The sequence below is a fragment of the Carassius auratus genome, chromosome 21 (genome assembly GCF_003368295.1).
Source record: "Carassius auratus strain Wakin chromosome 21, ASM336829v1, whole genome shotgun sequence".
NCBI classification, from domain to species: Eukaryota; Metazoa; Chordata; class Actinopteri; order Cypriniformes; family Cyprinidae; genus Carassius; species Carassius auratus.
The window spans coordinates 15,439,598-15,464,478 of NC_039263.1; the positions used below are offsets into that span (position 1 = coordinate 15,439,598).

The 24,881-nt window shown below is 36.0% G+C and overlaps 2 protein-coding genes and 1 pseudogene across 2 annotated transcripts; all 3 read left to right on the forward strand.

The window, feature by feature from the left end:
- Window positions 1-896: 896 nt before the first annotated feature.
- ftsj1 (FtsJ RNA 2'-O-methyltransferase 1) lies at window positions 897-4,587 on the forward strand. Its single transcript, XM_026196275.1, has 11 exons — window positions 897-1,028; window positions 1,356-1,496; window positions 1,634-1,703; window positions 1,804-1,903; window positions 2,366-2,444; window positions 2,544-2,596; window positions 3,220-3,273; window positions 3,397-3,499; window positions 3,576-3,659; window positions 3,815-3,918; window positions 4,006-4,587. The coding sequence occupies exons 2-11, from the start codon at window positions 1,376-1,378 to the stop codon at window positions 4,207-4,209; spliced, it is 972 nt and encodes a 323-aa protein (XP_026052060.1). The 5' UTR covers window positions 897-1,028; window positions 1,356-1,375; the 3' UTR covers window positions 4,210-4,587.
- Window positions 4,588-4,742: 155 nt separating this feature from the next.
- On the forward strand, window positions 4,743-9,319 carry LOC113038677 (uncharacterized). The gene is made up of 8 exons (XM_026196276.1): window positions 4,743-5,289; window positions 5,377-5,406; window positions 7,746-8,018; window positions 8,135-8,245; window positions 8,468-8,495; window positions 8,574-8,593; window positions 8,779-8,831; window positions 9,034-9,319. The coding sequence occupies exons 1-8, from the start codon at window positions 5,268-5,270 to the stop codon at window positions 9,148-9,150; spliced, it is 654 nt and encodes a 217-aa protein (XP_026052061.1). The 5' UTR covers window positions 4,743-5,267; the 3' UTR covers window positions 9,151-9,319.
- A 1,361-nt stretch (window positions 9,320-10,680) lies between these two features.
- Window positions 10,681-24,881, forward strand: part of LOC113038115 (ankyrin-1-like) — a 73,084-nt pseudogene continuing 58,883 nt past the window's right edge.

Sequence of the window (24,881 nt, forward strand, 5' to 3'; positions counted from 1 at the left end):
AAATAAATAAAAATGAATGAATCAAATGTTTCCATGTTTTTTTGTACTTACACAATATATCTATCTATCTAAAATATCTATACACAGCATGATACAAAATGTGCATATAGTTTCTTTCGTACATTTGATGGTATCCCTACAGAATGCTCCACTTAGAAATCTCCTTTAAATGTACTTTGAACTTATCCAGGAAATCATTATTAAACTGTGCCTTCTGTAATAATTATCATGAAACCAAAATGCATTTATTTTCACAATGCACGTCCAGGTTTTTTTTTTGAGGTGTGAGATACAGAAATATTCAATTCAAGACCTCTCTCACTCTCTCAAAATATATTTTTGTCTTCATTGATTATTATGATGAAGCTGGAAATGCTTTTATTTATTGAATTTACTTCTTGACCAAACCATTTTCCATTCAAACTTGGTTTTAAGATTTGAATGTATGCTGACTAAATTAAGCCAGAGACAAGCTAAATCCTTTAAAAGTCTGTGAGCTTAAAAAAAGTTAAGAAAGTATTTTTTATATATATTTTCAAAACGCAATGTTCCCATATTCAGATTTTTTTTTAACCCCTTGGAACTTTTAATTTAATTGAATTTAATTTTTGTTCATTTTTTCTTTCTTCATTTCCTTTTATAATTTATTGTAATATTATGCATAATTGTATAATGTTCAATCTTTGCAGCTGAACGAAAGTGCATGTAGAATGTTAATGTTTGTTCCATTAAAAAGTGATTCTCTAATCATTGGTCTTTTTAATCTTAATTATAGCTGTAGTATAATATTTATTATGGAACTGTGATTACATTGGAACGATTACGGGTTATATGCTACAATAGTTCTGCTTAAAGTTCGTGTTTATGGACGGTAAATGCACACACGATCACGTTCAGGCATCACGTGTAATTGCAGCTCATCTCCAGTGCGTGTCAGTGTTGTCTCCTGTTTCTCTGACCGCAACAAAACAAGAAGAAGAAGCGTCACGTTGCAGCGAAAACAGGTAGCACTGATCCAGCTGTCCCAAGTAGGTACATTTTATGAAATTATAATTTTTTACACCGTAATGATATTGGCTAGTGGATGTTATGGTTATGTGTATAACCGCTAGCGTTAATATTTCTTACTTACTAACGAATAAAGGCGCTGTTGAGAGCGCAGAATGAGATTCATTTTAATTAAGAGTAAGTTAATTAAGTGGTAACGTTAAGTAAAATAATAAGAATGTTTTCGAAGTCACTTTCAGAGTATGTTTTCTACTGCGAGATAGCATATGTAAATACCATCATAGCAAATATATTAATTATTTGTTTAGCTGGTTTAGATGTACAACCGTGTCATTATTTGTCTACAGAATAAGTGAGTGAAGGAAAAATGGGGCGCTCATCCAAAGACAAACGCGATATATACTACAGACTGGCGAAGGAGGAGGGCTGGAGAGCAAGGAGTGCATTCAAACTCCTGCAGCTGGATGAAGAGTTCAACCTTTTTAAAGGTAAGAGCTTCAGTCTGCATGGGATGGTGGATGAGTCATCATAGGATATGCCTTGAAAGCTTGTGAACTGCTTACATAGACAGCATCATAGCAGGCTTTTATGTTCAAACGATTGTTTATTTCCTATCTACATACAGGTGTTAGTCGTGCTGTGGACCTGTGTGCGGCACCTGGCAGCTGGAGTCAAGTTCTGAGCCGCAAACTCCGGTTGGTTAAAGTGTAAACAGCACATACAGATACTGTTCAATAAAGTGTTTTTTATTGTAATTGCTCTAATGCTTTTTTTTTTTTTTTTTTTGATTTTAAGTGGGAAAGACAAGAGTGAAGAGGTCAAGATTGTGGCGGTTGATCTTCAAGCAATGGCCCCTTTGCCAGGTGTCACACAAATTCAAGGAGACATCACCAAGGTGGAGCCTGCAAGACTACACTTTTTTTCCCCCACCAAGTCATCATAGCATTTAAATCTATATGTTATTATAACACTCCAGGTGAAAAGGGTAATAAAAAAAATAGACTAATATATATATCACCATAAGAAGTGAGATTAATAATATATGAACAAGCTCATCTGTAAAATCCTTCAGAATATAGATAAGAATAAAACTGCAGAGTCTGGTGTAAGCAATACTGAATATTTCTAGCTCGGCGCATGGGGAAAAAACTCATTTTGAAAAAGATCCATTAAATATATGTATTGTAATTAAAACCAAATAAGTGCAATTAAATAAACCCTTAAATGTGTATTTTGGGTGTTTATTTTCCACTAGTCTGATATTAAAAGCCAATCAGAGACCAAAATCAAAAAATTTACTAGTGCTTGATAAAACAGTATTTAAGCCTGTGGTGTATATTCTCATTGCTTTTCACAGATTTCTACAGCACAGGAGATTATTCAACATTTTGAAGGACAGTCAGCAGACTTGGTTGTGTGTGACGGCGCCCCTGATGGTGAGGAATAACCTTGTGTTTTATTGAACATGATGTTGCTTTCTAGTCTAGTTTGGCAAAATCTTTAATTGAAGGTTCTGAGTCCATTTCTCTATATAGTTACAGGTCTTCATGATGTAGATGAATACATTCAGGCACAGCTCCTGTTGGCGGTATGGATTCATATTTTCCATAACTCTTATTTTGGTAATAAGGTCCCATTATTTAGTGTTCGTAAATACATTAACAATAACAACAAATAACATTGAGTAGTACATTATTTATTTGTTTAATGTTAGTATTTTTTTATCATAAGTTCATGGTAGCTTAGATCTGTTAAATAATGTTTTACAATGGGGCTGCTGAATGCTAGAATCTGATTGGCTGACGAATGTTCTAAGGTGTGTCATTATTTTCAGGGAAATGCATGGCTAAAGTAGTTCCAGGCAGGTCTTGACCACATTACATGTCCATATTTGTAAGGTCCTTACAGCCTAAAACAACAAAAGAACCAAGACCCCCAATACTGACCAAGTAAATAAATATAGTAAACAATAAGATTAAATTATGTTTTGTTATGTACAGAAAGCACATATACTCTGTTTACCCCTCTCTCTCTTTCTTCCAAACACACACTCGCACACACAGAAACATACATCTGTAACGTGTCATTCATTATTATTAATGCTATTAGTAGTTTTCATGGAATTAATAACGAAATACATATATTTTGTCTGTGATTTACCATATAACTGCTAGAATGCTTGTTGAAGGTTTTCTGTTTTCATATCGACAGGCTCTCAATATCACCACACATGTTCTCAAGCCAGGTGGCAACTTCGTAGCAAAAGTAAGCTGACCCATTGTCATTCATACTCTTTATTACCTTGTCAGGTTGTCAGTACAAGATTATGAAATCTAGCAAAAGTTTACTTCAGTCTCACCTGAACTTCAGTGTCTTTCTTCTGTGTAGATCTTCAGGGGGAAAGATGTGACCCTGCTGTACTCCCAGCTCAAGATCTTCTTCAGCGCTGTAACCTGCGCCAAACCACGCAGCAGCCGCAACTCTAGCATAGGTGAGAGGACCGTTTCATATGAACAGGGAATATTGGACTTTTCCAAACATGAACCACGTGTGTTTTTGCCTTTCAGAGGCTTTTGTGGTGTGTCAGAATTACTCTCCACCTGAAGGTTATGTCCCTAACATGTCCAACCCTTTACTGGATCACTCTTATGGTAACTTGTTCCATTACTCCAAATATCAAATTAATTCTTCCATATTTGATTGTGCATATATGTATATGCCATTTATTCTCATGTTATATTGTAAATGTCTCTGTATATGCCCAGTCTTCCTCCTCACGATATGAATGCAAATTTGTCCCATCCAGATGTCGACTTTAACCAGCTAGAGGGGCCAAACCGAATAATAGTTCCTTTCCTTGCTTGTGGAGACCTTAGTGCCTTTGATTCAGACAGAACTTACCCGCTTCAGGTGCTAATCCGCTTCTTTCAAATCACACATACGTGTCTATGAATGAGCAGTCTGTGCTAATGCAGGGTTTGCTTTATTCTCAAACAGCTTGATTCTAGTAAAGAATACCAGTATTTGCCACCCACGCAGCCTCCAATTCGGCCACCGTACCAGCAAGCCTGTCAGCTCCGCAAGAATAACTTGTTAGCCAAAGAGGACTCTGCTTCTGGAGCACTTGATGATTCCCTGTCTGCTTTAGATCTCAACCAAAGTCCAGACACCAACACGGTCACACCAGGAACCTCCGATTAATGGACATTACTGATTTGTCAGCTTCTGTTAAAATACCTTTTTTATCATGATGGATCAACATTTATATTTAGAGGTACTCTCAGATAAGATGTGATGTGTTACGTCTTTTTACCTTATTTTAAAGTCGTCCCTATTAAGGGTACTATTAAGAGTGACAAGCTTTCATACCTGTAAAGGTACACTTTCTGCACATTTTGTTGAAACTGATAATATAGTTTCTCTTTTAAGTATTGAAGTGTTTCTGTAACTTTTATTACACTCAAAATTAGCAGTCATCTCTGTGATTGGTCCTTTGTTTGAATCACAGAAACTACCTTCTTGAATTTGAACTTTTAACTACAGCTCTACATGTTCAATAAAAATACACGCATAACCAAATTTACCATGACGCAGAGTCTGTTGGTTTTATTTTTAGATGCAGTGATTCAAATGAAGTTTGAATCCGGTCTTGTATTTTTAATATCATTTTGGCTATAAAAGCAGCGTTTCAGATCTTTAAAACAGGCCCGTGTATGAATACAGAATTAATACAGACGTATGTTAAAATCTCAGAGTCAGAATGACTTTGCTCAAAGACTTAAGTGCAAAGGTTAAGTTCAGTATAAAATATGTTGTCAAGCCTGCGAGTGAGAACATCTGCCATCTGTTTCCTTTCATTCGCTTGCTCAATGGTCCATGCATGTTCTGGACAGTTTCATAACTGTAGTATTTGTCACTAAGTATATAGCCTCAACCAACAGCATTCTATGTTTTTTCGTCTTATGCTTGGCTTGAGTCAACTAATGTGGTCTTTTCTACATTATTCTTTAGTGTAGTTATGAATAATTTACTTAAAAGAAGAATTGCTGGTCATTGTCAGTTATGTAGAGAGAATCTAGTCTTGCAGAGATCTCGCCTTCTAAGAGTTGGGCAGGAAAACAAACCTGTATGCAAAAATGGCAACCGTGCATCCGGTGTACTTTTTTTTTTTTTAAACTATGACATTGTCATGCTAGATGTTGCATAAAGACCTGATCGTCCTAACCAGTGTTACTGTATCAACTTGAGCACCTGAAAATATGATCCAGCTGGGTATATTCTGTAAGTGCTTCAATTTAATCGTCTGTGTACAGAGTGTTTGTTTGACTGGTATGTGTTGGCTCACCCTTTACATTGTTTATTTTACAGTGATTCTTTTTACCAAATTGGCAAATGCAGGTATGTAGTTAATGTTTTGTTCATGAATTATGTACAGATGACATCAACTTTTGCTTTAACCCTCAGAAACCTTAAAATAAAAATAAATACAAATTGTTTTGTTATTTAACTGAGAATAGTTACATTTCCTCTAAACCTGGGTTGAAACTATAAAGGTTGACTGTGTTTCACGGTCCTTTTCATTCAAAGCATGACATTTTTCCATGCTTTGTGTGTGCAGTCATAATCGTAACATTTATTGTTCTTAAAAAAAATAAACTATTTGAGCATACTAAACCCTGCTGAACACATCTTAAACTACACTGATTTAAAAACTATTAATAATGAGTGTTCAGGTTATTTTGTCTATCCCCTGTACATATTAACAGCTATATATATATATATATATATAACACAAAACCAGTCTTAATTCACTTGGGTATATTTTCAGACCTTAAGCAAAGATAATGTTCCATGTTTGATTTGTAATATGTATGGCTAAGATCTTCATTTTGGCAACTATAAAGGCAGTTTTCATTGTTTCGTTTATTTTTTTTTGCACCCTCAGATTTTTTTTATTATTATTATTATTTGTTGGTTGGTTGTAGCTCTGCCAAATATTGTTCTTTCCTAACAAAACATACATCAATGGAAAGCTTATTTATTCAGCTTTCAAATGTATGAATCTCAATAAAAATGTTTTTACCCTTCATGACTGGTTTTGTGGTCCAGGATCACACACACACGATCATAAATATCATATATAAACAGTTATATATAACAAACGTTTCAACTTGAACTTACTAGGATTCATTTTCTAAATGCTGATAGGTACAAATCAAAACTAAAAAAAAATAATAATTTCCCACCTTTTATTAGATTTCATAAAAGACACTTTTATTATTTTAAGTGTTTTTCAGATTTAGACAACTTTATTCTCTATAGCGGCCAAAATGGGATTGGTTTAAAAAGGATTTTAGACAGAACTTGTTAAAAAAGAAACATCTACCTCATATGTGTCCTTCATAGCAATTTTAATGGTAACAGATGTAACATTTATCATATATTTCTCATTTTGTATAGGTCTAAAGGTAAAAATGCACAAATTGCGTGTCTGGTCTCTATTTAAAAAAAAAGAAAATTAATTGATTTAAAAGTTTAACTCAAACCACTGTTTTATTGTTTAAGTCCTTAACATGTCAAATGTTAATACGCTTATAACTGTCTTGCCTATATTTCTAAAAATATGAATGTAAAAAGGTGTGACAGGGTTGAAGACTGTAACACATTTGAAGGGATACATTGCCTTCAATTTTAATTTTCACTTTTTTTTCTCTCTCTCATACTGTCCCTTTCTTTCTGGGTCAGCATATCTGCGTGCCCAACATTGTCTCTCTGCTGCAAACGTGGGTGCAATTTCTCATGTGTCAACGTTTAAGTGAACAAGTATAAAATTATATTTATAACAAAATGATGGGTTGTCATGATTTTTGTAAGTATATATTTACTGAAACCATTACTTTTTTTTTTCATTTAAATGATTAATAAATGAAGTAACTAACCGTCACACGTTTATAATACTGTTCATACATTTATTTTGGAATACATGTATTTATGACAGTGTTGTATGTGGTGGGCTTGTGGTTTTTCTCTCAATATGGCCACTGCTTCTCATGCAGTGTGAGTAGACCATATATGGCAGCAATAAAATAAGTACACTGTATATACTTACAGCTTAAAATAAAACGTTGAAAATAATAATTTTTCTATCTTCATTTTATGTGACGGGTTGAGCTGTTAAGCTCGACAGTAACACCCCTGACTATAATATGCTTAAAAAAATGACAATGATGTCATTTCTGGTACATGATAAATTATTGAGTTCAGACTGGGGGACTAACTTTAAAGTCTGTTTTCCATCAAATATCTTGCAGTTTTCAAGGAATTATTTTTCACAAGAAAGGAACACAAATAAATGCTTACACTAATGCCCAAAATCACAGACACTATGCACATTCTGATAATAATTATCAAAATACAGACTCAGTATAGCGACTCTGGGAAATGACAAAATGCTATGTTTAAGACTTAATTTTATGATATATATATATATATATATATATATATATATATATATATATATATATATATATACCAAAGTTTAGTGAAAAGCTAACAATTTCTTATAATTTTGGATGAACCACCAGAAACTCTTGGGCACTGAAATATTACCAAATCCTAGGAATGACCCATATGAACAGTAGCAGTGCTCATGTTCCTGAGGGTTAGTTGTTATGTGCATGAGATTATGTATTTGTTATCATATTCAATCCCTCATTCAATCTGCTACCCCTATACAGATTTTAATGCTGGTCTTGGAGTGATGACTCTCAGTGACCGGACGAATCTGACATGCTGTCACCGAGAACAGGCTACGTGCTTATTCTATGCTGATTCAAGAAAAATTGGTCATCAGAATTCCTCTGACAATTGCTGTAACCTTACTGTCAGTGGAGAGCAGCTATTACAGGGAAAAGCTGGAGAGGAGCTCCGATCAACTATTATCGTCCACTGTAAACTCAAAAATGACAACAAAACCATCCAAAATGACACCATTACAGTGTGGAGGATATGTAAATTGCTTCTTTTTTTTTTACCGTTGTAATGTAATTAAACGTTATTATTATTTATCTAGACAGAGTACACAGATTCAACATTTTAAAAACTGCTTATCTGTTTTCATCTTTAGCTCTTTCTGGTAAATACACTCTTATATTTCTGGTTATCATGGGGACACTGATTCTGCTCTCTCTGCTCATCTCCATCATCATATGTGTTATCTATGTGACCAAAATACAAGGTAAGAAACCACAAACACAATGTTCTCTCGTGTAATTCTGGTTATGTATGTCAAAGAATGATTTCACACTTATATCTTTAACCCTTTGCATAATCCTAACCCTAACCTGCTTTATAACAACCAAAAATGAAATAATTACCATAGTATACACATTTTTGATAGTTACTACCCAATGTCTCCAGTAGTCTACAAAATGTATTTATTCATAATTTTTTTTTTTAGGGTATAAACAAAAGTTACAACCAGCGAGGTCAGTGCATATTATTCAGCTGAAATATTTGGTATAAACCTACGATTCTCTAAATTTTATGTTTTTGTTTTCTTACAGAACCCAGGTAATTGACAATGGTGAGTGAGTTTGGATATTTTTATCAGCAGAAATGCTTGTAACTTCTGTATATTTGTCCAAACTTGCATTGGACCTCACTGAGTTCTTTTAGTAAATTGACAATTCTGAGGTCATGGTGAATTCATATAATTTTTTTATTATTTAAAGAAAACATACACTTCATGACAAATTCTCTTTTTTTTAGACAACCAAGATGCAAATTCGAGTACTGCTGAAGTTGAGGAAGAAAAAACAGAGGTACATTATTTATTTATTGAATTACATTTGAAATCAAAACGACATGCGAGGAAGTCATACAGGTTTTAAATTCACTTTGAATGTTTACATGTAACTACATATCAGTCAAAAAATGCATTTCTCTGCCGTTATGAATGTTTTTATGAACATGCTTTAGAGAAATACTCATTTGTAATGTTTAATTTCAACATGTTTTTCACAGGTCGTAGAGAATGAGCTATTATATGCCACGGTGAATCATTCAGGTGCTGGTGAAAACTCTGCTCCAGCAGTGAAGTATGAATCAGGAACTGAATACGCCACAGTGGTCATACACTGAACAACCTGTAACAACAATAGATTTCCCCCCCCCTCAGGGATTTAAGTCACCAAGGATGAAATAAAAATGATATGTGCTGTTTTGAGCAAATGTCTTATGGTTCTCATGACTTGATTTTATATAATAAACTCATCCAAAATAATCTGTTCAACTGATAATACAAATAAGAAAGTGGTTGAATTTGTAGTGGAGTTGACATTAGGTTTGCTATAACGGCACTCTTTTTGATAGCTACACCTCTTGATGACATGTATAGTTAACTTGAAACCCTTTTGTTGTTGTTGTTGTTGTTTTAGATTAAACTACAGATTAAATCCCCACAAAATCAATCTGTGTGTTTTAGAATAGGTTAGCACAGGATACTTAATTTGTTTGCTAAATAAATTAGTTTTCAGATACATCATAGCAAATGCAGTATCGGGAAAAAAAATTATCTGTTTTCTCGGTTTATAAAAGTCGATATAATGAAATGCCCCCCATGTCCTTATCGTTCGACTGACTGACTGACTGTAGTGTGGAAATCGTGTTGTGCTGTATAGAGTCCACTAGATGGCGACATCTGCCGTCGGCAAACCAAGATTGCTCTTCACTCACAAAATGCAAAGTATTAAACGTTTCTCTGTCATTGAGCTTGCTGAAGAAAAGCAGTATGTAGTGGAGAGCAGACTGGCTGCGTTATGTGAGTAGGCTACAATTAAAACTAAAGTAGAATTACGTTGTCCAGTAGGCCTGTTATTGATTTGTGAAAGAGTCAAAATGAGATAAGTTATATTTCTACCACTTTCGTTGTATAATACCACACAATAAATTATTTGCCGAGTATGATACTGTTATGTAGCCATTGTAACGAATGTTCAATTGTTGAATTTTACCTGGGCAACACCAGACAGGATGTTAAAGAGCTTCTAAAACTTTGAGCTAAAACGTTAATTTCTGTGAGATGGCTAATGGCCTAGTCAGTTTTTTTTAATACACTAAGTAAGAAGTTGTACACATATATAATACCAACCTTGCATGGGAAGTTAAAAGTCACATCAGTCGCCTCGAAATTAATATTTACTTAACATGTAAGTTAGCGGGTCGCCTGATGGGGGTAGCCAGATTAGCTAATTCTCGATTTACCCACAACACCTGTTGTTTGACACATTTTTTGAATAAACATAATTATGGTTGACTCCAAATAGGATATCTCAAGAGTGGAATTGGTAATTGAAAACTTTTGCTGTAATTGGAAATGGCATACTCACTGTTAGGTGATTGTATAAGTCAAATTACAACTTCTATATTACCCAGCACAACAAACCCTTTAGATATTACCTGAAGAAAACTGTCTGTTAGTATTCCCATTCATCATGAAATCTGCCAACTTTGCTAATGCACAGTTTTTCTTTCCATGTGAATAATCACTCTGAAATAGCAGAAAAATCAACACTGATGGGTCCAATTCTCTTTTTAAAGCACTGCAAAAAATACAAAATAAATAAATAATCTGGGAAACTGGGAAATATCTATTATCATACTATGTATTTATGCTTTCTATGTTGATTTACATGTTAGTGCAAACCCAAGACATCTTAAAGCATTCAAAACCAACCTAATAACCAGATTTCCACCAAATATGTCATGTAGACCATAGTATAGGCTTTTACAGTACAGTATGTGATGTAAACAAAGACTGTCACTATAATTACAAAGTTTCCCCCCTTTCCCAAGGGGAATCATTAGATCATTTTGTTAGAGGAAGAGAAATCAAGCAGTTGAAGGATAATGTAGAGCCTAGTGTCATGACAAGCATAAATAAATATGACTGATCTGTCACATGACTCTGACATCATTCTCAGAGGCAAACGCTTCTGCCTGCATTTTACTTCAGATGGGCTCTGAATTATAATGCACTGGCTCATTTTTACATAACTGTTATACTCCACAATCTCACATTTTGCACAGTATTGTAAAATAAACCAGGAAATATAAATACCACACTGCATCCCACGTGTTCACTAGTAAAAAAAACAATTTGTCATTACTGTATAAATTACAAAATACAAGAGAGGAACGGCATGACAGCTCTGGGAAGAATCTGGATGGTTCCATAGGGTTTTCCTTGACATAAAGCGACTGGTACGTATCTTGATGCAATAAACGAGTGATAATGCAACCTATATCTCTCTCTCTCTCTTTGTCATGTACACACATTGTCTTTCTCACATAATCTGCAGGTCGAAATGGACCAAATTACTGCATAGACAACAATGCAAAAGCCCTTTCTCATGGAAAACCACAGTCTGGAGAGACAGAGTGAGATTGTACATGCAGTTTTTATGAGGTAAGCTGTTATGGCTCTAAGCCCTTTCACTCAAATGGGAAATCAAATGGGAACCTGCCTTCAATTAGAACCAGAAAATGCACCCAACTGAATGCATCACACTAAAGTAATATAGAAACCAACCACATAAGGTTGTATGAGAGGCGAATATACAGTAATTGATCAAACAAAATATGTTTTTTTTATTTTATTTCAAAACCAGTCTGTGTGGAAAGAAATACTAAATTTGTAAATTTGTGCGCTTATTGTTTTCAAGCACATCCTGCAGATCTGCACAAAGACGACGACAATAATACAACAGACGTGTGGTAAACAGTTGGCAGTATCTCTGCTGAGAAAAATGGGAGACTGAGTGAGAAAGAGAGATAGAGGAAGAAAAATCGAGCTGCTGCAGTATCCCTCACCGCTGAGGCTTGGACTGCGTGACTGACTGGTGTGTTGAAAGAGAGAGAGAGAAAGGAGGGGGGGATGGGAAGGATCTTGCTTGGATGAGGAGCAAGCAGGCAGGCAGGCAGCAGCATCATCTCTTTTGTGGCACGCTGCTGAGGGAACTTGCCGCCTAGAGCCGTGCAGGGCGCTCACTCCTCACAGGCGCGCACAGCGCCACCGCCTCTCCCGCACTGGCCACCGCAGGGACAGCGACAGCCTCCGTTATAGGCGCAGCACTGCTTGTTTCAGCGGCACCATGGCGCAAGCCGCTAAGCAGATCCGCAAGAACAAGGACCTACAGGAGCTCGCAGCTCAAGAGCTGCGAGAGAAGGAGGAGGAGAAGATCAAGAAGAGGAACCGATCGAAAGACCGTAGACGCAAGGTAACAGAAAAAAAACCCCTCCTTGCTCTTTTTGCGCATGGGGAAGGATACATACACCTTCACACATATCACTGACTCATTGTGTTAACCAGTCAGCTAGAGCAGGTTGTCCACAGATTATGTTTGAGGAAGATGCTGATGTCTGGCAGGGTAGATGAGGGAGGATCATGACTGAGATGATTGGTCAAGTAGCCCCTCGGTTCTCTGGGGAACATCCTGCTCGATCGATTTACAAGCAAATGCTTATGACTGATGCTGCATCAAAGCAAACACGATTGCTTTATGTATTCAGATGCACCCGCCACAGGCTCCATTGTTTGTCGCATTCCTTCCGCCTGTCATCGGCATGCTACACCACCTCATATCGGTGCCATAAGCGTGAACTTTGGAAGAACGTGAGCGTAATGTCTGCAACTGCTTCTGCCACCAATTCTCATTACTGTTTGTATGATGGGATGGGAGCTGAAGTCCATTATGGGAGCTCTGCTGCTCTGAGCCCTCTGGCTGCCTACTTACTAACCCTACCTTCCACCAATGTGCATGCTATGATGTATGGTCGCGTGCATGCAGATTTTGGCTTCACCCGAGAGCAGGGGGAGTCAAGAAGTACACGTGACTCAGGTTAGAGCTGAAGACAACAAGATCGGCAGAGACCGGGGTGATGACTCTGCTCCCGTCTGCTCACCAAGGCTCATAAAACCTGTCAGCCTAGCATTTATCAGCATGCTCGCGTAACTACATGATCGGGCATAGATACGTGGCCGGCGGTGGTAGAATGTCAGTGTAGCACCAATTAACAGAAATGAGTTGCTCATACACACGCAGTGACACAAAAAGATACTGGAGTCTAAAGATCACTCTGAGGAGGACTGTCCTTGAGAGTTGGCTGTTTAATCTTCGGTGGGACGTCTGATGAAGCATTTGTCAAGGCTGTCAGTGACCCCTAGAGATTACACAGGGGTCTGGAAAATTGAAGATGGGACATGTTTGATGACACTGTTGCTTTTTTGATTTGAATAAAATAGTGATTTGTTTAATAAGCAGTTCAGCACTCACTTTTCATATGCAACCCTTGAGCTTTTTTTCATATTAGTGGATTTGACATAATTGTTTAGTTAAAATGCAAACCGCTTGTTTCCTAAAGGCTAATGTAATGCGACAGCTACAGCTAATGCAAGATGCATATGTTTATATGAGCTTGCAGCTTCAGGCGTAAACCAGTCTGTAACCCTGGCCATGAGTTCAACCACTGGCACGCAGAAGGATAAATACTGGCACATAAAGAAAAACAGAAAGAGAGGAATATTATATGATTAGAATTTTGTTGTTTATTTCAATTAAAGTTGAAATCAGGGTCCATAATTAATAAACAATTAGTAAAGAAATAAAACATCACAAGATTTAAATCAAGAAAAAATTTACTTTCAATATAAAATTATACTCTTAAAAAGATATTAAAAACGAAAACATACATGGATGAATAATTCACATTCAGATCTGTAGCATGCATTTACAGAATAAGTTGAATTTTCTTTTCATGCCAACTTTGACATTTATCACCACCATTTATCATAAAAGTCAATGTGGTACAGTGATTGCTATGATAAATTAAAAATGGCACTTCATGTCATAAAGATTGTTGACCCCGAGTGTCATCGAGTTCCTGAAGATGTGTCAGTTTTGCTGAGGTCTCAAAGTGTTTTGGACAGTCTATGGCCTTGTGAGATCTCAGCTGTGGGTGGACAAACAGTTGTGTTGTGATTTTTACACATCCCTGAGGTGGATGTCCAGAGAAAAATGATGTCAAGTGCCCAGAGTGTGAGACACAGAGAAATTGGCTGTGTTCCAATTGAAATATTAGCTCTTACTGAATACTGCATTATATACTGGAACTGGATAGTACTATTTTTTATTTAAATATGTATTATGTAACATTAAACATCACACAGTATGCTATATTGTTGACACATGGTGCATTTAATTCAGTTAGTTGCATCTGCATATTTTTATTTTGTTACATTTTAGATCTGATTTTGTTCAGAAATATCTTGTTAGAGAAAGTTCGGAAATATGGAAAGTTACAATGCATAAATTACTGTTCATTCATCACACCGGAAATGGAAGTTTAACCGCATTGCATTGTAAAATGTACTGTAGCTCAGTGTCTAGTGTCTGTATACTACACATTTTAGCATGTGCAGCAGATCATGTGGCTAAACTATAAAGGTTCTTTATTTGCATCTATGCAGGGTTCAATGTTAAAGAACCTTTAACATTCATGGAGCAATTCCATTGCTATTTTTAGAATGTTCTTCACACTAAGAAAATATTGTTCTTTTAAGAAATGTTTTTGAAAGGTTCTTTGCAAAAGCCCCATTTTGGAACCTTTACCAAGTGTACCATACACACAGTTTGTTTTCTCTACACAGTATACATACCGCAGAAACAGTAGTACAGTACATGCTAGTATAAACATAGCCTTTGAGAAAGACACAAGAAGGGGGCTCTTTAATTCTTGGAAATGGCCAACAGTGTAGTGCAGGGATAGGCAAATCCGGTCCTGAAGGGCCACTATCCTGCAGAGTTTAGCTTCAGCCCTCATAAAAACTCACCTGCCTGTTTCTATCTAGTAATCCCGAAAACACTGATTGCCTTTTTCAGGTGTGTTTAATTAGGGTTGAAGCTAAACTATGCAGGATAGTGGCCCTCCAGGACCGGAGTTGCCTATCCCTGGTGTAGTGCATCATTTACTAGCTGCATTGGTGCTTTGTATTATTTTTACTTATGAAAGATGGAATCTGTGCTGCTGTGTACAACACAGTATTAATTACCCAACAGTACTTTTATGTCTCTAAGCTGATCTTGCCGTGTGTGTGCCATACAGATGTGATGCATAAGATCTTACACACACGGCCTGGCCCAGATTCCAATACAGCAGAGAAGCATGCATTTGTCTTGTTGCTTAATAGAAGGTGAAGTCACACATATGAGTAAGTACCTTCAGTCATGGGCTATATTTATTCTGAGTCGCTACCAATCTGTCCATGATCCTGCCAACTTGAAGGGATGCGTTGCCCAGGATTCTGGAAGGTTCAGTTGTGATCTATGGGGAGATGCTTTTGTAATGCCATGTCTGCACCACTAGAGGTAGCAGAGAGGTCCACTGACCGTGGGAGTGACACATGAAATATAGCAGCATAATGTCAGAGAAGTGCATTAGAATTAAGTACCTGCTGTGGTCATAATAGGAAAAACCACATTTGCCATTAAAGCCACACTGCTTAACTTTAATATTTCTGTCGCTGATAAAGACTTACCTTAACTTGACTTGCTACATTGTTACTTTAGCTGTATCAAAATGTTCATATTAGTATAATTTTGCGTAAAAATATCAGATTAATGTGGTTAATGAATAGGGAATTTCTGTTACTGTAGAAAAAATATCTGTCAGTGTTTGTTAATTTCAAACCTAGTAAAATATAATTTGTATAAAATTTCATAAAGATGTATTGGTAATATGCACTGTTAAAGGGGTCATATGTTGCTGCTAAAAATAACATCATTTTATGAATTTGGTGTAATGCAATGTTTATTCAGTTTAAAGTAAAAAAAAAAAAAACACTATTTTCCACATAATGTACATTATTATTTCTCCTCTATGCCACACCTTTCTGAAAAGCAATGATTTTTACAAAGCTCATCATTCTGAATCCAAGGTGTGCTCTGATTGGCCAGCTATCCAGTTCATTGTGATTGGCCGAATACCTCAAGATTGTGAATGAAATGTTAAGCCCCTTACCATACTGTGATTTCGTGTCCTGGCACAACGAGACAAAACCAGTAATTATAAAGTATTATAAAGAAGGCATCTGCTGCATCCAGTGGGGACATAAATACTGATTATAATGACTTATACAGTCTTTTTACGTTATGCGTTTCGCGTATCGTATCACACTCCTTAAACGTAAAACCACGTCTGTATTTGTGGTCAGAGAAACTACAAACAACAAACACTACTTCACACTGCCCAAAACTCGGGTTTGGATTGTCAGTTGCAAATTCTTTAAATATGTAAACGTACTTACAGATTGTGAGTCAGAAGTGCCAGACTGTACTGGCAAAGTTGTTATTGCTCCACTCTATAAAAACAGACACTGGCATTGTAGGCTACTCTCATAGGAAACAGTCCCCGTCCTCCAAAAATGCGCTACACACATCTGAATATTTGGGGTGAAATGTTACAAAGTGTTGAAATACAACTTAACCACTGATTTCTAGTTGTGTCCTCAATTGGAAGGCTAAACAAAGAGGTTTCACATTCACAACGAAACACACAGCGTCTCCAAAACATGGCGGCAGCAACAATACTGCAGTGAGAATAAAAGTCATGCCTTCTTTCTTTGTGTGAACATTTGTGTGGCGTTATGCAAATCTTCCCACACAGTGGCACAGACATGGGAGTGTGTTAGAACGAGCAGTTTTAGGGGGCGTGGTTGAATCTTAAATTTGATAAAGAATATCTCTTTGGATTTGAGACTTTAGTCTTTGAAACTTTACAGATCTTCTTTATGCAACAAGAGCTTGTAACACTCCAAAGAGAAAGGAACAATTTAAATCGCATCATATGACCCCTTTAATATTGTGGAAATATGTTTTAGTGTTTCATGACCCTTTTTTGTATTGAACTTCTTTGCACTTAGTTAAAAAATGTCAATATTTTATTGAGAAAATGTTAATTTGTATTCTCATTTGATTAGTTACAGTCAAGGCACACAAACGGTTTGTGGTCCTTGAAGCCTCTAGAATATTTTTCCTGCAGGCATAATTGCTTTGAAATAGATCTCCTCAAAAATTAAATATTAAAGCTAGAGCTGAGTCATATTTTTTTGTGTGTGTTGACTTAAAATGGTTGTATTTGACATTTTTCCTTCTGACATATAAAGTGCAAAATTGTTGAGTAATTAGAACGACTAGATTGTATTTATACATTTTTACATGTTGTGCTGTATAATGAACTTTGAGAAATGCCGGTCCCATATGCACAAATGTAAATGCACAAAGTTTGTCAAATCTCTCATTTCTTGACTTTGCAGGTTTTGTGGAAGTAGGTGTAGTATTTCACAAAAAATGACTCGTGAAAGTGAAAAGATGTGGTATAATGTAGATGGCCATGTTCATCCTTTGGATGCTTGAATGCACAGGGATATAATAGTGAAAAAGTGTTGTGATACGGCTATGGATTTGTTTTGTTATTCTGACACTTCTCTTTGTATAATTAGACAAAAGAACATGTTTTGCCTGTAATATTTGAACATTTCAAGTTGATAAAGATTTGATTAATGTGTTCATTACTGTCTCCTTTTACACTGTAAGAAGGAAGCAAGATACATAATTACGTATATTGGTGCTGGGGGGGGGGGTATTCTTTGTGCAATCCACTTCCTTTTGTCATTCTTTACATAAAGTTATGAGGCCTCTTGGGATCAGGTTCATCAGGTGACTCTCCCAACACCACCTGCATTTGGTGGTTATCAGTGTATTACAAAGTTCCACAACAGATTTCAGTACTTCAGTAGGTTGGTATATTAACATTATATCAGTTAATGACTTTAACTGTAAATTTAAGGTTAAACTGTAAAACCTAAAACATTGTACCGTATTGTTTACGGTAGAGTTCTGGCAAACACTGCTGCCGTTTTTTTACCGTAAATTTTAGAATTTTTAGAAAGATTTTCTTTTACAGTGTAGTGCATTGAGTATGCATGCTGCTCAGATTAGGTATGCAAAATTGTGCCTTGGATATCTTTTGCACATTTTTCCACTAAAAGCATATACTAAGCAAAAACCTTGCCAGTTCAACATAACTCAAACACACAACTGTTGATACTACATCACAATGACCCTCACAATATAAATCAGGAATTTTTTTTCCTTTTGGTGTTTCTACGAACACTGCAACAATAATTATATGATGTCATGTTCTTCGTATCTTTTAAAAAACAGAGGATGAATTAGAGAGTGGCTAATAAAACATGACTATCTTTTAACTGTAAAACACAAGAACCGATTGCATTTCCTCAATGATTTAATATTAACTTCACTGCACAAAACATATTTTATTTTTTATAGCATGCATGCTCTTATTTCTTGACGGATATTCCATGTACTTGCTGGTCCCAATTCCAGTCATAATGTCGTAATATCGACGTTCCTTGCACATGACAGAGCAGCATCCATTAGACTCAAAGTGCTTTGTCTCACGCATTAGGCAAGGAGCCCATAAGCTACGATTACACAACACTGATTAAATTGACACAGGTTCTGAATATATGTGGTGGCCGCTGCTCAATAGAATGCTTCTCACATATGGTCCCTTATGGATGACATAGATGAAATACTGTAGCTAACCAAAATTGTCCTTGCAGGGACAACAGAGGAGAAGAGAGCATGAGATGTGTTCCCTACACGTGCTGCTCGGTTACACGCATGCATACTCAACAGCTTTGCTTTGTAGCAGTGTTATCGACAGATTTGGGTGGGGAAGTTCTCGTCTGTCTTCTGCTTGAAGTCAAAACGACCCAAGCTAATCTATTTATTATTCTCAGTGTCTCCCCAGCTGTGGTGTCCTTCTTGCCCCATATACATGCATGTTATCGCTTATTATATCATTTTGTCACCTGAATGCTGCAAACTTGTTTAGTTTTTTTGGTGCAACAGATGACACCGTTGATAATGCTCATGATATGGATCTTGATATTGAAAAGATAATTCTGAGAGTGTTTCACGTTCACAAAAGGAATAATTTTATGAGGAGTAATGAATAAAAATTAATTTCAGTTAAAGCAGCACTGAATGCATTTCTTTATTAGTTTACCTGAATAATTTGCATAATTGACGTTTCTGCGCTCACATTAGGAGACCAGCTAATTTAGTTTCAGTAACTTTTAAAATTGCTTTCAGTATTTTTCTGTAACAAATTTTCTTGTGATACTGCTTTAACCTTTTCAAACTGTGTAGTTTATACACAACCAAAAATCATTTAAGCTTTTTTTGCATGCATTATTTACAAAAATGATATGCGTAGTAGGTTTATGTGCATTGCATAACTTAGTGCATTTCCTTTTCATTTGATTACTTTTTAATATAATTTTATTTTGTTATTTTGCATAATCTTCACTCGCATCTTTTTCTTGAGTGTTCAGGACACAAACAAATTTGATTTTTAGTAAATTTTTTATTTTAGTGCTTTGTAGCTAATAATTACACAACTGATCTAAAGTGTGGGTTTAGTAAGTTTTATATAAAAAAAAAACTATATTCAAAAGATTTCTACGAAAATATTAAGCACTGATTTTTAATAATAACAGCATTTTTCTTTTCAAGTCAGCATATTAGAATGGGTTATTGTTTATTTTTTTGATCAAATAAATGCAGCCTTGGTGATCAAAAGAGATGCTTTTCAACATTAAAACATCTTACCGGCCTCAAACTTTGAATTGTATTCTGTAGTTAAAGTATGTTAAACGCATTTTAACATGAAGCAAGTACATACTTTACTTTTCAGCTTGTCCAGTTTATACACAGTCACTTATTATTTAGGCTTTTCTTGCATTCATAATCAACTGCAAATTTCTGAAGCATGAATTCAAAGTTGATGCAGCATGCAACTAAATCATTTTAATATGTATCCAAATCAATGCAGGGCACACCATTTAAGTAGTATGCATTGAAAATGTATGTAGTTGTCATACTTGATGAATGTAGTATGCATACTAAATGTGTTGTATGCATTCTTGACCTGTTTTGTGTCTTGACAAAACACAATAACTTGAAGAACATGCACCACAAAGCTCATATACATAGATTTATATATTGATTTAGTATGCATGCTATACATATTCAGTTTGAATCTGTGTTAAGAAATTACAGTCTCAACATCGGATGTGTGATATTTACCCCAGTTGCCTGTAATGCTGTCCCCTTGTGGCATCTTCAAAGGCCTGGTCCTAATCCACACAAGTTAACAGTTTCTTTCTCATATTCCCAGATTAATGTCATATGTCTTGCAGAATTATACTAATCCCTGCAGGCCTGTCTAGATACGTTAGATATGACTTGGCCTTTCTTTTCTTTGCAGCTCAAATCTCGTCATAAACCAAATGACCTTCCTTTTTTTGTGACCCTCTTGCTCTCAAAACAGCCCATTTCAGCAAAATTACACGCTGTGGATGTTCAATTGATGTATGCAGTTGTGTCTCTGCGCTCTGACAGAAAGTAAACATAATATTTCCGCTGGCTATTTATGACCTCGGTGCAATACAATGGTTTAAATTCCCTCCGTCCTCTCGCTGTCCCATTATCAAAGTCTGGAAATGTCTTGTGTGTGTGTGTGTGTGTGTGTGTGTTGATATCTGGTGAGTATGTGCAAGTGTTTGTGTAACTCCATTACCAAACTCAGCATTTGTGCATGTGTGTACATATGAGAAAGAGAGAGGGGGAGATGCCGAGAAAAAATACAGAGGATGAAGGCAGTCACTAATGGAGGGAAAGTGAAGTTCAAGGAGCAATCTTTTTTCCTTTCTTTCCATCCATGGTTTAAAATTGAATCAGTGATGAAGTATTTATATGTGCATGGTGTAGCTTTTCCAGTCCAGTGCCTCAGTGGAGTGCAGGGAGAGAGAGGGAAAAGATCTGTAATATTGCCAGCATGAGTGCTGTTGTCTTCCCGATATGACTGTGTGTTTATGGGCCGCAGCTCAATAACAAGAGCACAACCTGACAGCAGTAGTTGATTATGAGCAATAAGCAGGTCTGGTGGGAGAGATGAAGGGCGACATCATGTGTGTCTCGGGCTCCCCTGATGAATCCACCTGCACTGCCTGTAATGATGTCCCCTGTTTGCTTGTGGTGGAATGTTATGAGGGCTTTGTTGAATATTGACTGCTTTTTTTGTATGTTTTCTGTGTTATTATTAAATATACAGTGAATTCCTTTAATATCAGCCATATTAAAGTAGGGTGATCATGATTTTGCTAAGTAGGAAATGCTCCTGGAATTTTTTTGGACCTAGAACGTCATTGTTGTCAAGATATAGATGAATTTGGAACAGAATTGGAGAAATTTACCATTGCATCACTTGCTCACCAATGAATCCTCTGCAGTGAATGGGTGCCGTCAGAATGAGAGTCCATTCAGCTGATAAAAACATCACAGAAGCCCACAAGTATAATGAATACATCTCCAGTTCATCAATTAATGTTTTGTGAAGTGAAAAGCTGCATGCTTGTAAGAAACAAATCCATTATTAAAGGGTATTTTAACTTTAAATGCTTAATAGCTTCTGGACAAAATATGACCCCATAAACCATTATAAGCCCTCTTGCAGTGAAAAAGTCCATCTCCCTTTGTCATCTCACATCAAAATCCACTGATATATTTGTCTTTGGACTCTTTTTTATTAATAAATTGTGCTTGTTCTATGCAGATTTCTCTCCTGATTTAGTTTTTTTTTTTTTTTTTTTGCTGAAGAAAGCAATATTATGGATTGAGGACTCAATAGCATTCACTAATACATTATTTACATCAAAGTATGTATCCGTTAGTATTATTTAGTAGCCCTGAGGTAACATGAACAGTGAACAATTAATAGTATTGCTAATTGTTAGTTAATGTTAGTTAATGCATTAAATAATGTTAATTAATGGGACCTTATCGTAAAGTGTTACTGACTGCTGGGTATTGCTAGTGTACTATAGCGAGAACAATCAATGAAAATGCTAGTCAAACATGGTTTTTCTGGTGAAGTGTTGAAATACCCGCACCCATTACTGAAAGCTAGCAACCAAAACGCAGCAAAAAAGAGAGGTGTCAGCAAAGCATTGAAATACATTTTTATTAGGCCTGTTTGTTTATGGGAGAAAGACAGAAAGAGAGAGAAACACCTAGAGAGAGAACGAGATTCTAAGAGGAAGTTGTGATTTAAAACGGAGTGTAACTACATTAGAGTGTAGCCAGCGGCTTCTCAAAGTAAAAATCCCATTTGTTTTCTCCATAATGGATTTTAACCCATAACTCTTCTAGACAGACCTAACATGAGCTCTGAGGTTGTTCAGCAATGATATATGCTTCTATAAAAGCCACTTCATTTTACTATTTTTTTTAATGTTTAATGTATATTATAGGTTTCATTTCAGAATTCATAGAGAGGAGCTATCATAATTCTTGGATCCACCAATTAGAGAAGTCACTGTTAACATGAAAACAAGAACCACAAACAAAAGAGCTCATTAGCAAACACCTACTCTCATGAAACACTGTGGCTAATGCAAACGAAACAGTACGGATTCAGTACATGTGTGTATATGTATATATGTACATAAAATGTATAAAAAGTGGCACTAAAGACACAATAAATAATATATATCTTTTGAACTTTGTATTTAACTAATGTATTATATTCATCCAAAAAAAAAAAATTATTACGGTTTCCACGAAAATATTAAGCAAAACTTTGTAATATAATAATAATTATATATATACTATATAATAGTAAGGAAAGTTTTTTGAGCATCATATCAGTATGTTAGAATGATTTCTTAAGAATTATGTGACACTGAAGACCGGAGTAATAAAAAAACTGTTGTTTTAATTATAATACTGTTTCACAATATTAATGTTTTTACTGTATTTTTGATCAAATAAATGCAGCCTTGTTGAGCATAATCTTACTGACCCAATACTTTTGAAGGGGGGTGTATATTTGTATACAGTATGTTTGACTTTTGTGATACATTTAAATATATTTGACACTTTATAGACAGACTGTATATCAACATTTTTATATGATACCATCGTTTTTTTCTATTGGCAACTTAAATGTAAAGAGTCTTGTGCCTTTGTCTTTCTCACATTTTCAAATACTTTTAGCCTCAAATCAAAGTTTGTATGTTGCTGTTGTGATACTGTACGTTTCGACTCAAATTTGATGCCCACTGGAGGTGATACTAAATGTATAAAGAATCCAATGTTCTGTCAATTATTTTTTAGCAAATCTTTTTAGCATCTATTAGAGATTATTGATGTTCTCTGTTGACAGTATCATGCCGTGTGACTTACAGAGCTCTTACATTATGGACCGTCTCATTTGCTCCAGCACTGGTGTCATCTGGCCGAGAGCTTCAGGCTCAAGGATGCAGAGTAGAGCAGCAGGTTAACCCACCATCTTCAGCATCAGACTGCCCCCTGTAGTGTCAAGGAAAGAACACACACACACATACACACACACAAACACACCAAAACACCCTCTTATACACACATGGATGCACACACATGCTTGCACAATCCATCTTCGCCTCTCTGACTCAGCTGTTCTTGGCAGTGAGGGCAGTACAGCGGGTACAGTGGGCCCTTGAGGAAAACAGGAAGGTGAAAGTGACAAACACGGCCCTCAGGTGTTGCAACACTTCACCTCCTCACTACAGTGCTAATCTTTCTCAGGGTAAAGAAGGAAACACACTCAGTGCATGAAGTGAATAAGGGAATATCCAGATGATGCCTTTTATCAATGGGATGGTTTGTGTTTTTCTAGCAGACCATCTATGGAATCCTTTATAAAAGAAAAAAGGTAATCATGACTTTATTTTTGTAGATATATTTGAAATACTTTTATTTTTTGCTAAATATACTACACATACATTTACATTTTATGTGCTTAAAAAAAACATGCAAATGTTTTTTTTTTTTTTAAGTATACTAAACTTGTATAGGCTACTTAAAGTCTGCTAAACTGAAGTATATTTGATTGTGCTAAAGAGGAACTATTGCTAGTATACTTCAGGTACACTTTAAATATATTGCAAGGGTTCATATGATGCCATTTAAATTCTTCCTTTCTCTTTGGAGTGTTACAAGCTCTTGGTGAATAAAGAAGATCTGTAAAGTTGCCAAGACTTAAGTCTCAAAGCCAAAGAGATATTCTTTGTCAAAGTTAAGACTCTGCCACGCCCCCCTAAAATGGCTCATTAAAACACGACCCCATATGCCTACGTCACTATGTGGAAATATTTGCGTAATGCCGCCCAAATGTTCAAACCACAGTTAGTGTTGTAGTGTCAGGGAGATGCTGTGTGTATCTAGACGAAAGCAAAATCACATTATTTGGCCGTCCGAAAGCAGATGTAATTAGAAATCTTTAAGATTACTCAACGGATTTTATGGACGACTGTTTTGTGAGCCTAGGAGAGGAGGTCATTCTGACTTTGCTACGGCAATCTGGTGCTTCTGAATCAGCTATTGTAAGTATGTTTTGTTAATTGGTTAAGTATTTGCTATTGAATGTTTAAATGCGGAGTTTTGCACATTGTGTGTGTGTGTGCGTGCGTGCGTGTGAGAGATGGAAAGAGAGAGAAAAAAGAGAAGGAGAGAGGGTCAAATAGTGTAGTCAGCTGTCCATGGCTTGTGTACTGCAAACACATACGAGCTTCATCACTGTGTCTGTCACTCCACTCTGTTCCCCTTTTATGGGTAAAACTCTTTACATTTATTTTGAAAGATGAAGCTCGCGATTTTGGAAAGGGGCTTACATTTCCGATGAGT